Source organism: Dermacentor andersoni, chromosome 9 (genome assembly GCF_023375885.2).
Source record: "Dermacentor andersoni chromosome 9, qqDerAnde1_hic_scaffold, whole genome shotgun sequence".
NCBI lineage: Eukaryota > Metazoa > Arthropoda > Arachnida > Ixodida > Ixodidae > Dermacentor > Dermacentor andersoni.
This window is the reverse complement of record NC_092822.1, coordinates 16,050,532-16,064,313: the sequence shown is the minus strand read 5'-3', so window position 1 is coordinate 16,064,313 and position 13,782 is coordinate 16,050,532. Positions and strand designations below refer to the sequence as shown.

General features: G+C 47.0%; 1 protein-coding gene across 1 annotated transcript in view; it reads right to left on the bottom strand.

Moving 5' to 3' along the window:
• LOC126527090 (calcium-activated chloride channel regulator 1-like) overlaps positions 1-13,782 on the bottom strand; it is a 108,392-nt gene that overhangs the window by 30,755 nt on the left and 63,855 nt on the right. Inside the window, exons 14-15 of the mRNA XM_055068550.1 lie at positions 5,923-6,035; positions 1,080-1,190 (exon numbers count right to left, since the gene is read on the bottom strand). Coding sequence (XP_054924525.1) covers positions 1,080-1,190; positions 5,923-6,035 — 224 coding nt within the window. The remainder of the gene's footprint in view (positions 1-1,079; positions 1,191-5,922; positions 6,036-13,782) is intronic.

Here is a 13,782-nt window from a genome sequence, read left to right as displayed (position 1 = left end):
TTTAAACAGGAGAAATGATCACAGCAGAAACTGAGACAACAGAGAAGGAAGTGCACCTTAAAATGACACGAGGACTAGATGTACTTAACGCACAGACATCTCCTGAGACAATCGTTGACGCATATCGCTGTTTTGCAGCTAAAATGAAATAAACGTTCTTGCCTGAATGAAGCGTTGCATTCGTTTGTTATTCTTTTAACGTCCTACGCGGCCCGTTCGTGAGGGGAGTGACCACAACTCAGTTTTGCTGGCTTACACTGAAGCAGTGAGCACAACTTGAGTCTTTTAGCAGGCAGGACCCGATGATGGCAATCGCATCTTTCTCGTGTACTACACGTAGGTCTATAGCGCGACTAGGGTAGGTAAAAAGAAAACTTGGTACTGTAGAGCTAAACTTCTCGCCTACTTCCGGAGCACTTCACCGTTGGTGCATCAGGTCGATGATTTGCCTACCTAGAAATACAACTGTGCATGCAGACAATGAATCACTCGGCTGTATATATATATATATATATATATATATATATATATATATATATATATATATATATATATATATATATATATATATATATATATATATATATTGTTATTGAATGCATGAGGCACGCAGAAGATGCTGCTACACGTGTCGGTAGAGCCGCGGCAGGTGTAGGACTTATGCAGTTACCCATTCAAGGAGATGAGAAATGTACGATAGATACACTGATATTACGAGACCCGACGTCTCGAGGAGTAGATGTTTACGTGTAGATGCGTTATGCTCGGTAATGAGGAAGCAATTTCGAGAGCTACATGTACATGGCCTGGTCTCTAAGTAGAGTCCAGTCAGAGACGTGAAGACTGATTCTCCAATCGAGGCATGATGTGGGTGGCGCGACAAGCGCATGGGCAAGGAAGGAAGACATGGACGACGTGCGCACCAACTCTTAACTAGTATCGTTATAGAAAGGCACGATATTTATAATAAATATCTGTTAACGAGACCACCAAATGAAGTCGAGCTTCATTTTTGGTGTCCCTACTTTGGGCTATCGTCTTCCATCAGAAGGCGTTCTTAGTTCAAAGCGCCTACTCACATATTCATTTGTGTGGTTGAAATAATGGACGTCCTCGTTGTAGTAGCCGAAGAACGTGTCGAAGCCACGCCAGGTCGGTGTGTGCTCGAGACTCTTGTACCCCAAGTGCCACTGCGTAACGGGCAGCACCGTCTGTTTAGTTGCATAGTTTTACCGTGTATTGCTAACGGGGCTACCTGAAAAGCGAAATCACGTGAGGAGGCAAGCCTGAGGGCAGGTTCGAAGGCATATGTGCAGAAAACTGAAGTAATGTCAAAGGGGCTGATGAGGGGACAAGGGGTTACGAGTGACACTCAGCCTCTGCAATCAATAAACGAGTACACTCATCGAAGCCGGAGATGAAATACTAACTTGATTCTGATTTTGATCACGAAAGATAGACGCCAAGGCTAAAAGATAGACAAGTGTATGAATTACTGTTGAAGTTATGTTAGGTGGTATTCTGTTTGACTTTAAGATAAAAAAACTGTGTTTTGGCATGCCATGTAATCACATAAGATTACGGGGTATAGAAATAGAAAGAAAGGGCAGTGGTTTCTGGAGAGTTTAGCCTACCGACAGGCTACTCCAGATGAGATGGCGATTCATGAAGGAAGTAGAGGGAGGTTTTTGACGCACCAAAGTAACGATGGAGGGCTACGAGACACATTGTAGTTAAGGACTCCACCGGTTATAGTTTCAAGTAATTGGGCTTCTTTAACGTGAACCTAAAGCTAGGTACGCGAGCGTTTTTGCATTCTGCCTTTCTCACAACGCGGCCGACACAGCCCCCTGCTCATCATCAGAACACCGCAGCCATGAAGGTCGTTGAAGGTCATTTCGCATGAAGGTTGTTTCGCCTCCTCTGTTCTACGAATTAAATGACCACGCAGGTCATTCAAATCGTAGAATCGGAACGGAAGAATAGTTTTTCTCGGCAACCACGGCACCAATTTTTATGCGGTTTATTGCATTAAAAAGAAAAGGCTACAATCTAGTGACAGCAGGATACATAATTTTTTATTCAGGCCGTCAATTGTTTCTTTTTCACGAAGATTATTGAATATAGAAAAAAAATGCCAAGTTTACACTTATGTAGCTAAGTAATAAAAATGATATCGCAATTTTGCAAGCTGCCTTTAATAGTACAACTAAGGCAGACACGGTTTTATGTATTAGACAATGCTATGAAATATACTAGTTATTTGTAAGTCGGACGTTTACAAACAATCCTAACATTGTAACAAGTTTAGGTGAATTGTAAGTTTTTATATCAGATTCATGCGCTCGATGTGCACTAAGAAGTGCAATTTACAGGACTGCAATATCAGCTTTTCGAGTACAGCTATGAATTTACAATCTTCGCGCTTCTGCTTTGTTTAAAGCTAACCGATTTCCACTAACCGTCAAGAAATTTCGAGGCCCTGAATCTAGGTTCTACTTAAAAACGTAACTATAATTTAACCTTATCTCTCAAATGCCATTACTTTCATTCAAATCGGTCCAGCGGTTGTATTGTCAACGTATTTCTGCGTTTTACATCTATTTTAACAAGGGATTCAGAGTTGGCCCCGTGCTAAAGCTTCCTCTTATGAAGGGTAGAAGGTTAAATGAAGATATAGTGATGGCTTAATCTACAAACGTAACCATCAAGCAAAGACCAACACAGGTCGAGTATTCTTGCTCTATCGGTTATTTCTGCGCGGTCGCGTTGGCGCTTCATGTCGCGCATAGAAAACTGCTGCTGAAAACACCCGTGTGCTTAGATCTCTCTAGGCGACAGTGACAGTGACAAGAACTTTATTAGAGTGTCATGAGGAACTTGATTGGGGGGAACCACGGAGTAAGACTTATAGGAGGTGAAACTCCCGTCAGCGCGAGCGAGCGCGGGCGACCAGATAAAATCACAATTGCTCCATGCGCCGACGCTACCCTATGCAGTGGCGGCACCATGCGGCGCGTCGTAAAAGCCGCAGCGGAAAAAAAAAAAAAAAGAGCAGCGCCCGGCAGGCGGCTCGGCGGCTCCGGCAGCTCCGGCGCTCACTCCGGCGGCGCCCGCTCAAAGCAGACGACAAGCAGACGACACGGGTGTTTGCTTCAGCGGGCACGCCGTAATCGAACAGCGTAGGTGCGCGCACTCAAGAAAACTGTTTTGTTGTGTGCCCATGAAAAAAAGCAACACGTGTGGCAAACTTCCGCTAATCTTCCTCTTATCGCCAAGCAGCTAGGGCAACTAGTTTTCGCGAGTCTTAAAAAAAAAGAAAAGGAACGGAAACACATGCACGGCGGCATCCTTCCTACGCGCACCCCTGTGAGCACTAGAGCGAGAAACAAGCGGTCGCCCTTTAAGCGATTAGGAACGAGATAGCCATCAGTTTCGCAAGCGCAAAAAGCCGAAAACCGCCCGCCACGGAGCAAGATAGCCCTGGCTACAACCAGAAGCTACGTATCATCTTATAGCTGTCATGGAAAACGCGTTTTATTTTTTACTGTGCTCAAATGGCTGAAGCGTAGCAGCAGTTGCTCTTCGGGCTACAAGCGGTAAAGAAGCGCGCGAGAGTGCCCTCAGTAGAAGTCAGGCGCGCGCGGCCGAACGGGAGCAACACGCTCGACCGGTTGCCACGGCAACCGAAACGGCGGTAATTTCTTCCCATGCCGCCAGGTGCCGCCAGCATGAAAATATATCCGCGGGCTTGTGACCTTTTCTGGTCGCCGCAAACAGCGGAGTTTCCACTCCTAAATATTTCTTGCTCCGTGGGGGGAACCGAAGGCTCCCCAATCAAGTTGATGGCTCCGCCTACAACGGGACAGGGAGGTGGTGACTCTCCGCGACGTCGCAGGCCCTCTGGACGGCCTGTAGTTGGTTCGTGAAATCCGAGCTCGTCAGCGAGGCGTCCCACTTGGAGTTGTATTGAAGCTCGGAGCCCGCGTTGTACGGCCACAGCCAGAACATGTGGTCGAAGGAGCAGCATGCGTGACCGCATTTGGAGCACGACTGCGGGAAATTCGGGTCTATCCAACTAAGCTCTCTGTGGGTGAGGTAGGACCTGGTCTGTAGGAGCCTGAAAGTAACAGCCTGAGCCCTGTTCAGTTTCGGGCTGGGGGGAGGGAATTTCGTCCTGCTGTGTCTGTAATGCGACGTAATATTGTGAAAGGTGGTAAGATGATCTTTGAAGGGGCAATCCTGCGGGAGAGCCGGACCGTTAGCTCGGGCACGGTTCGTGAATTCACGCGCCAGGCAGTTGGCCCGCTCGTTAGGGTTGCAAACCACTTGGTTAGTCAGATCCTTCACATGGGCCGGGAACCACGCTATGCTATGACCTCCAGTTTCTCCTCCCGCAGTAATACGAAAGGATCTGTTGATGCCGGCTGTGTGTTTAGAAACTAGAGCGGATGAGAAAGCCCTGACCGCCGTGCGCGAGTCGGAGAGAATGGTGGTCGGGCCTTTTGCGGCTTGAAGAGCCAAGGCTGTCGCGGGTTCCTCCGCCTCATTCGCGTGTTTAGTGTACATTGACGCGGCGCTGATAAGTGTTCCGCGCGCGTCAGCGACCGAGATTGCAAACCTGTCTTAGCTGCCATATATGGGGGCGTCGACGAAGAATGCATCTGCCCCGTAAGGATCGATTCGTCGAAGGATGGTTCTAGCCCACGCTCTTCTGCGACCTTCGTTATATATTGGGTGGATGTTCCTCGGTATGGGCTCTACGTTTATACCTTCCCGGGCTAATTTAGACAGGGGGTGTCTGTCGAGCGGGTCTTGTATAGGGAATAGACCAGCTTCATCAAGAATCTTAATTCCCGGCTTAGTTGACGAGAGCCTGGAGATCTGTGCAATAAATGGTGCTTCAATTAATTCGTCTGTGGTATTGTGAATTCCGAGTTCAAGTAGTTTTACCCTGATAGCGGATTGTGGAATAACGAGTATTCTTTTGACGCCGGAACTGATGAGCATGTCGAGTTTGTTCTTTTCGATTTTGCTCCATTTGAGGTATGGTGCCGTGTAAGTAATTTGACTGTTGAAGAAAGCTTGGAAGACCCTGAGTAGGTTGTCCTCCTTGAGTCCCCCCCCTCCCTTTTGCTTGCGATTCTAGTGATGAATCTTAGTATATTTTTCGCCTGCGCGCCTAGCTTGTTTAGAGCTTCTGCATTACAGCCTTTGGCGTTGCTTAAAAGTCCTAAAATTTTGATGGAGTTCACCCTCGGAATGGGGTGCCCTTCTCGTGTTGCAATTTCGCTTGGCAGCGTTTCCAGAGGCTCGAGGTTCCTAGCGCCCTGCCTCTACTGTCTGTAGAGGAGGAGTTCGGATTTGGTCGGTGACAGCTTGAGGCCCGTGGATGTAAGAAATTCTTCCATTACATCTATGTCCAAATATCCGGAGTTCCTCACTACGGCGTTCCTCATAATGAGATCGTGGTTTTGGCACGTAAAGCCCCATATTTTTTTAACAACTGCTAGTGGCCTACTGGAGCAACTATGTGCTGGCCAAAGAAAGGAAAGCGTAGATGTATGCATCAGAAAATTAGGCGTGGTGATAAGATTAGAAAACTTGCAGGCATATAGGAATCAAATGGCGCTAGACAGGGCTAACTATCAAGGCCGAAACCTGACATTTTGTCCAGCATTGAGTGGGCTTAGGCCGATGATGATCATTCGATCTGCGGCGACTAGCCCACACTCTCGTTATCTATCAGACGTGATCTGTAGAATTCTACGAGATATTGTGGGACTGGACAGATTGTATAGAACTCGGCGAGAACTTCTCTACAACATTATCAACCTCATATGTGAGGATTTGATGCCTAAGGTGCCTGGGGATAACGAAGTCCTCTTACACGGCACCGTTTGTGAGTGCAGCGAAGCTTACCTTTCCCACCATGTGCGTGGTGTATCCCAGTCGCTTCAGCCACTGCGGCAGCAGCTCGAAGCGCAGCGAGAGAGCATCATTCGCTGCTGGTAGGAACACCTCGTATCCCACATCTGTCGACATGAAAAGAAAAAGAAAATACATGCGAGAGAAAGGGCAGTCGGTGCTCGGCTACAGGGCTGCGAATCCAAATCCATTAACCACTAACGCTTCTTGCAGGGCCACGGACCCAAGATGTTTTCATCTGTGTGTCTGCTATGTGCAAGGCCACAAAGGCGCTGGTGCGTTTCTCGAAATGCACCAGCCTGTCTGAGTGTCTGTGACTGACTCATTGATGAACTCTTGAGTGTGCAACAGTGCAAACAATGAACCTCTTTCTTCCTTCCCCTCTTTCAGTCCCCTTTCCCTCTTTCCCTCTCTTGCTGGGCCACAAGCGAAAGGTCGTCGATAGCGGAGAAAGACTACCTATTTAGGACCCTATTACCATTCTTTTAGAGCCGCCATAGCAACAGGCATGCACAAAATCGGCAATATTAGGTGTTTTCTATCAATAAGTTAGTTAATACAAAGCGACACCAACTTCATTAAGAATGGCATAACCTTATTTCAAAGCCCCATTTTCACCAATTAGGGCGAGAGAAGGTTGATTGTTATCATCGATAAAGAAAGTCGAACTTCTCCTTTAATATCGTTCCCTCACTTCGGAGCAGGTATACGGCAATGTGGCGGCATGAATTCGGAGTCGGTCGCAGCTAGGCCGTTTTGTCGCATGAATAGCTCTAGAAGTTGTCTACATTGTGCCTTCACTACGCTAGTATGCATAAAATGCCACAGCATGCATGCCGCGCTGCTTGGTTTGTTTCCCTCTTTTTCGTTTACTTTGCTCTGATGGAATCCGCAATGACGTAAGTCTCCTGCAGTCAAGGTCCTTTCCCTTCGCCGCCTTCACTTTCGCAGTAGACAATGGCGCGTTCGGGATGCAGCTGCTAGGCCAAGTTAGCCCCCCCTCCCCACCCATTCCACAGCGGAGTGAGAGAGAGAATAAACGTTTTTATTGGGTAAATGCAGCTTTGGAGAGGCGTCCTCATTCCAGAATGCCTTGAGCTCGGGCCGCGTCCTGGGCCCTCACAAACAGCCGTTGCTGATCCTCGAGGTCGGAGCTGGCCAAGGCTGTCTCCCAAAGCTCGTTGGTGTGGTAAGGGTTTGGGGGATTGAATGGTGCCGCTCTGCCACCACCTACTATGTGCCTGACTTAACCGGGCTCTGCGCAGACGCGGCATTGCGGAGAGAATTGTGTAAAGTCTATGAGGTGATTTCTGGTTGGGTAGGGGAATGTATTAAACTGTAGAGCTCGGAGGAATTGCTCCTGTTCTCTAGAAAGTGATTTGTGTAGGGGTGCATATGTTCTGCAGGTTAGCTTGTAGTGTTGTGTGATTTCTTGATAGGAGACTAGAGGGTGCATGCGCTCGGGTTAATTCCTCCGCGTCGGCTCGGTGGGTCAGATCTCGAGCCAGGTGGCTGGCGACCTCGTTGCCAGGAATGCCGTGATGAGCTGGCGCTTAGATGATCATGACTAATCTCGTTGGTGGCTTTTGATTGATGATCGTGAGCGTAGCGGTATGAATTCTGCCGCCAGCAACGTTGCGGCATGCCTTTTGGGAGTCGGTCACTATGACTTCAACCTCTGTTTGGGAGAGCGCGAGGGCTATGACCGCTTCCTCGGCTTGGAGGGGATTGTTTCGGGTAAGCGAAATGCTGCTCCAGTGTTCTGTGTTGACGACTACGGTGGCTGTTCTGGCTGCGCGTTTTTGGTAAGACCCCCTATCCATGTAGGCTGTAGAGGATAAAGTCCCATATTGCTTGTGTATGACTAGGGCCCGGACCTCCCTTCGCTGTGCGTGGTGCACTGGGTGCATGTTGCAAGGTAGAAGACGTACGGTGATGTGGTTCCGTATGGCATGGGGTGAGCTCACAATCTGAGGTGGCGGATGGCTGAGAGGGGCAGAGAGCCCCAGACGTAAGAGGGGAACCAAGCTTGCATTTGCAGAGAAATGTTACGCGACGAATATACGCTATGGGTATTACAGAAAACCACACCAAACTAAATGAGAACTGTTGCAGCGCGCCCGCAGTCCACGAACCGTTTGCATGCACTATACGTGCCTACTGCGCTCGCGCTCAGGCCCATCTTATCTCGATGCTGGTGGGATCTCAATGTTGCCTTTCGTTCGCTCAGTGCCCTTAGCATTGTAGAAAAGGCCTGCATAGCATTGAAAAACCGTGTGCCTACCGGTACGCGACGGATAGCGCGCTGTGAGCAGAGCTGTCCGGGAAGGCGTGCAGTCTGGCGAGGTGTAGTGTCGCTGCAGGATGAGGCCGCTAGCCGCTAGGGCATCAATGTTTGGCGTGGGTATCTGCCGCGAGCCATGGTAGCTCACATCGTTCCAGCCCTGCGAAGTGGGAGCGTACACGACAGTGTAAAACTTCTAGAGGTGCACTACAGTTGTCGCAGATATACCGTCGCCTACATATGTTTACCGGACGCAATATTCTCGAAAAAAAAAATCGGCACGAGTCATCTTACGATGACTGTCGACGGTAATGCGTGTAGCATTAAGTCAATATAGCGACACAAGGTATTGTCCCCGTCGAAGCGATTTATGTATGGGGCGTGTATTGCAACAGGATTCCTCTTTCCCGCTTCGACGACGACGACGACGATGATGGTGATGATGATTTATTGACACCTCCTTTAAAACAGAACGGTGACAAATAGTCACCTAGCTTGCTTGACTTAATCAGGTATGCCATAGATGTTTTTAATTCTAGTATCTTGTGTACACTTCCTTAATCTCTTTCCTCTTAGAACTATATCTGCCTTGTACCGCTACCTACGCCTTTACGGATCTGGCTCTATGAATTTCATCCCTGCTTTTCTTCGACCATAATTCTAAAACGTCTCTTTCTTATCTCAACTGCTGACTGGTTAATTTATGCTATCGTCCACTTTAAATGTAAGCCCTCCTGGAAGGTGTACGTTATCTAGGGGTATCGCTGAAATATCAGTAGCACTCTTTCTTGACTTGAAGAGCGCTTACGACAACGTTTCCCATCAAACAATTCTAGATGTACTTTTGACAGTTGAACTAGGAGGGCGAGTATATCGATGGATCAGAAACTACTTGACACAAAGGTCCTTGTTCGTATGTACGGAAGATGGTCCGACTACAGATGACTACACATGCCGAGGCGTTCCCCAAGGCAGTGTTCTAAGCCCTATTCTTTTCAACCTCGCGCTTCTTGGGCTGGCCGAATCCCTACCGGAAAGAGTGAGTGTCTCAATCTACGCCGATGACATCTGCATCGGGACATCAGTGATCACTCGCCTGCAGGTTCGCGCACGGCTACAGAAAGCAGTAACACAGGCATCTGACTATCTTCACACACAAGGCCTTAACATCTCAACAGAAAAATGTGCGTTAGTCGCTTTTACGTGAAAAGCGATGACTGGTTATCCAGTATGCATCAATGGTGAGCCTATCTCCTACAAGAGGAATCATCGGTTTTTGGGCGTCATTGTAGACCGGGACTTCTCTTGAAGCCCTCAGGTTGCCCACTTGAAGAAGAAGCTCACATCTGTGGTTCACGTCTTCAAGTTAATCGCTGGAAAAACATGGGAATCGTCAGTGGGCTCCATGCTACAGTTATATCGAGCAGTTTTCATCGGATTCCTACGCTATAGCTCTCCCGTGCTTGCTAAAACATGCACGTCAAATCTTCGAGAACTTCAGAGTGTGCAGGCGCAGGCACTACGTGTTTGCCTAGGCCTTCCTCGGAGCGCCTCAACAGCAGGAACCATTATAATGGCTCAAGACCATCCAATCACGACTTACATTCGCACCGAAACGCTTAGGGCCCATGTTCGTCATTTTTTCACGGATGCAGTCAAGATCTCTTGCCTGCCTGCCAGAACTACGACTCCAGGCGTCCTTCTCCAACGAGGTCAGCATCCATCGTATATACCTCCCTACCATCGGGGTTCACACACTCAACACGTTCAACCTCAGCGTTGTGATGTTTAAAACAACCTCAAGTGCGTATTACGGTTCCAGGGATAAGAAAGAAGACCGACCTGCCTACCTTGGCCTTGAAGCATGCAGCTCTGGATTATTTGCACACTTTCTAGTTTGACTGAGTCAACGTATATACGGATGGCTCTTCCACTCAGACCAGCTCCACTGGCGCATGCAGTGGTTATACCATCACGATCACTAAGCATCCGATACAAGATTTCTCACTTGACCACATCGACCGGTTCGGAGCTTGTTGCCTTCCGAGGTGCCATTGATTATATTAATAACCAACCGGCTAATCGGTGGGCAATATTCTGCGATTCGAAGGCGGCATTACAATGTCTTCTGTCATCTGTTCGTCGCGGGTCCTGTGAACAACTCGTGTCGGAGATACGAGAAACGCACCATCACGTGATCACGAAAGGACACGATGACGTGTTTGAGTGGCTGCCTGGCCATTGCGGTATCTCCGGCAACGACCTCGCTGACGAAGCTGCTAGGAAAGCACACGAAGGAGCAACCCTTGTTTCTATACCTTTATCGTGGATGGACGCAGCTCAACACTTAGGCAAGCTAGCGCGCTCTTTGACATTGGAGAAGTGGCACACACCTGAATTCACTCAACATCGATTGCATTCCCTCGATCCATCTATGCAACTACGGCTGTTACCAGGTCTTCCGCGTAATGAGGAACAGTGCTGTGCCGCTTACGCTTGGGCGTCGCATTCCCGAATGCATATACATCTTTGATTTGAATGGCTGATAGCGCCGAGTACAATGTCTGCGGTGTGGAGGGAACCATAGAACATCTACTGTGCTACTGTCCATCTTTTGAAAATGAAAGGCATGACCTCTGCACAGCTCTCAATTAGCTAGATAGAAAGCCGTTCACCTTGAACAAGATCTTGGAACCATAGCCTCGGATATCGCAGCTACAAAAGGCCACAAAAGCACTGCTGTGATATTTGAAAACTACTGGATTGAGTCAGCGTATGTGATCCGGACTGAGTGACCGAATGATATCCCCAGTGGACTTTCTTTTCTTCTTTTAATCTTTCCGCCCCCCTTTTCCTTACCCTAGTGTAGGGTAGCCAACCGGGCTCAGTCCTGGTTAACCTCCCTACATTTCATTTATCATTTGCTCTCTCTCTCTCGGTGCCGCAGAGGCACCCCTCATTTTGTTGCGAATATTTGCTCCGGTATGTATTTGTCCTTAGGCAACCAGCTCGAGCCTCAAATAACAAGCCACTGTCTTTTGTGTTACCGTACAGACTTTCCCTTCTAATTTCTTTCTTACGATTCGTCTAAATCTCTAAGGTCTTCTTTTGTTTCCATTGCTTGCATCAAGTTTACTGTATCTGTTTCTCCCACTTTCTTTTCAATGACCCCTGGTTGTCTATCTATACTTCCAATTACCCTGTACTTGGTTGCCAACTTTCTTGGCCTCTTCCTTCATTCTGTGTGCATGCTTTTGATGTACATGTACTTGTGCACTTTAATTGCCCATTTATTTTCGTCCATGTTCCGGAGTTTTTCTTCAAATACAATTTTACAGTACTCCGGACTACCCAGTCACCCAGATAGGCGGAAAAATGAAGATAGATAGATAGATAGATAGATAGATAGATAGATAGATAGATAGATAGATAGATAGATAGATAGATAGATAGATAGATAGATAGATAGATAGATAGATAGATAGATAGATAGATAGATAGATAGATAGATAGATAGATAGATAGATAGATAGATAGATAGATAGATAGATAGATAGATAGATAGATAGATAGATAGATAGATAGATAGATAGATAGATAGATAGATAGATAGATAGATAGATAGATAGATAGATAGATAGATAGATAGATAGATAGATAGATAGATAGATAGATAGATAGATAGATAGATAGATAGATAGATAGATAGATATATTTGTTGATTGACCCTGGAAAGTGCGTGAAGAAGCCTAAGAATGCTAATTCATTTGAAAAATGATGTCCCGCCTTGAATGGAGACAGGAATTCAATCAGACAAGACACGAATTGAGGCGGGCCGGGAGGCGTTGAATATTATCGAATTCAAAGTTTCGGTTTGTAGTAGCTTTTGCGACCTCCATGGGGATCTGACAAACTAGAAGCGCTATTACTTAGGAGGGCAGAAATTGGCATTTGTCGTTCAGCTAGTGTCTCCCGTAAACATCCGTGTTTTACTGCACCGTTAGCCAGGATGTGCTATGAGTTTCGAACAAAAAAAAAAAAAAAAAACGCACGCGTGACTAGAATGGTCAACAGGGCTGAAACACGCACATGCACACCGTGTTAAATGTTGAAAGGCGACAGTGGTGTGCTTGGGCGTATTGTCGTGCGGCACCACTGAGTTCATGTTCGAGGCTACGGCTTTTGCATTTGGAGCGTGGTTCATTCCCAGGAATGAATAAGCCCAATGGTTGAATGAGCCTATATAGTCGAAGTGACTGGGTGGGTGATTAATACAATACCTACATAGCAACGTATGCAATCGCACAGTGGGGCGACTATGCAGTCAGCACTTCAATGCAATCGAAAAGACAACGGCGACAACTTAGAAGCATGTTCACAACGTTCTGGTAAAGTGATTTTAGCGATCGTGGCCAAACTGCTGGGAAATTATAGCAGAGGCCCCTTCTCTCATTATTCCGTTTCGGATATCCGGAATCGAGGGCAGCAGTGCTGCCAATTGATCGGTGCAACTGCTCGGAGAGATGCGAAACCTCATGAGCGTTCGCTAGCAGCCATACGTTATGAAGTCAGAAGTGTGGTTGTGTTATGAAAGGCAGGGAAAGAAAAATACAGTGAGCTACTCTCGTTACTGAAGTGTGGCAAAAACTTGTTTTCTTTATGCATATGTTGGTTTCGCCTACTTCTATCCAGCGATATAGAATCAAACCCCGGGCGGCATGTGCTGGATAACGTTCTCGCAACTTTGCAACGTATTGAATCCCGCCAGGACGAGATTCGTAATGTCCTGCGAACACTAAAAAATTGGCAGGCGTCCGTTGATGTCGAGCTAAAGCAGTTGTCGACTAGGCTCCGGGTTGTAGAAGTCGGTATTATTTCAATTGAAAAGTTCCATCAACAATACATCGCCCGAATCACTGAACATAGCTAAAGGCATTTCCACACAGCTAAAAACAGTACAATCGTGCTGTGAAGGCACAGAAAATAGACTTCGCCGCTACAACTTGCTATTTCTTGGAATCACAGATGACAAAAGCGAATCATGGTCATCATCAGAGTAAAAAATCATTGACATATGTAACCACCACCTTGGTATCACTATCGATCTAGCTCAAATAGAAGGCACGCTTCGCCTCAGCCCATACAACGGTGAGAAGAACAGACCGGTCATTGTCAATTTCGCATTTTTAAAGGATAAGCAGTGCGTAATAGAAAAAGGCTACTACAAGTTCAAGAACACTAATTTTGCTGTTCGTGAAGATTTTTCTATGCATACGCGTATCGCTCGACGCAAACTTCGCAAAAACCACAAAAAAAAAAAAGAGAACGCGCAATTGAAGCTAACCATCAATAAACTAAGAATTGATAACAATGTGTACACATGCGATGCAGCTCCCCGCCGCTGTAGTTCCCCTACCCCGATAGCAAAGACCTAGACAGCGAACACGTGCACTTAAAGGCACACTGAAGGTTCCTATAAAGTCAAGCTAAAGTGATAAAGCAATGCTCTAGAACGTCTAAGGCGTCAATATAATCGCGAGCAGAGCTTTAGTAACCGAGAAATTGAGGTA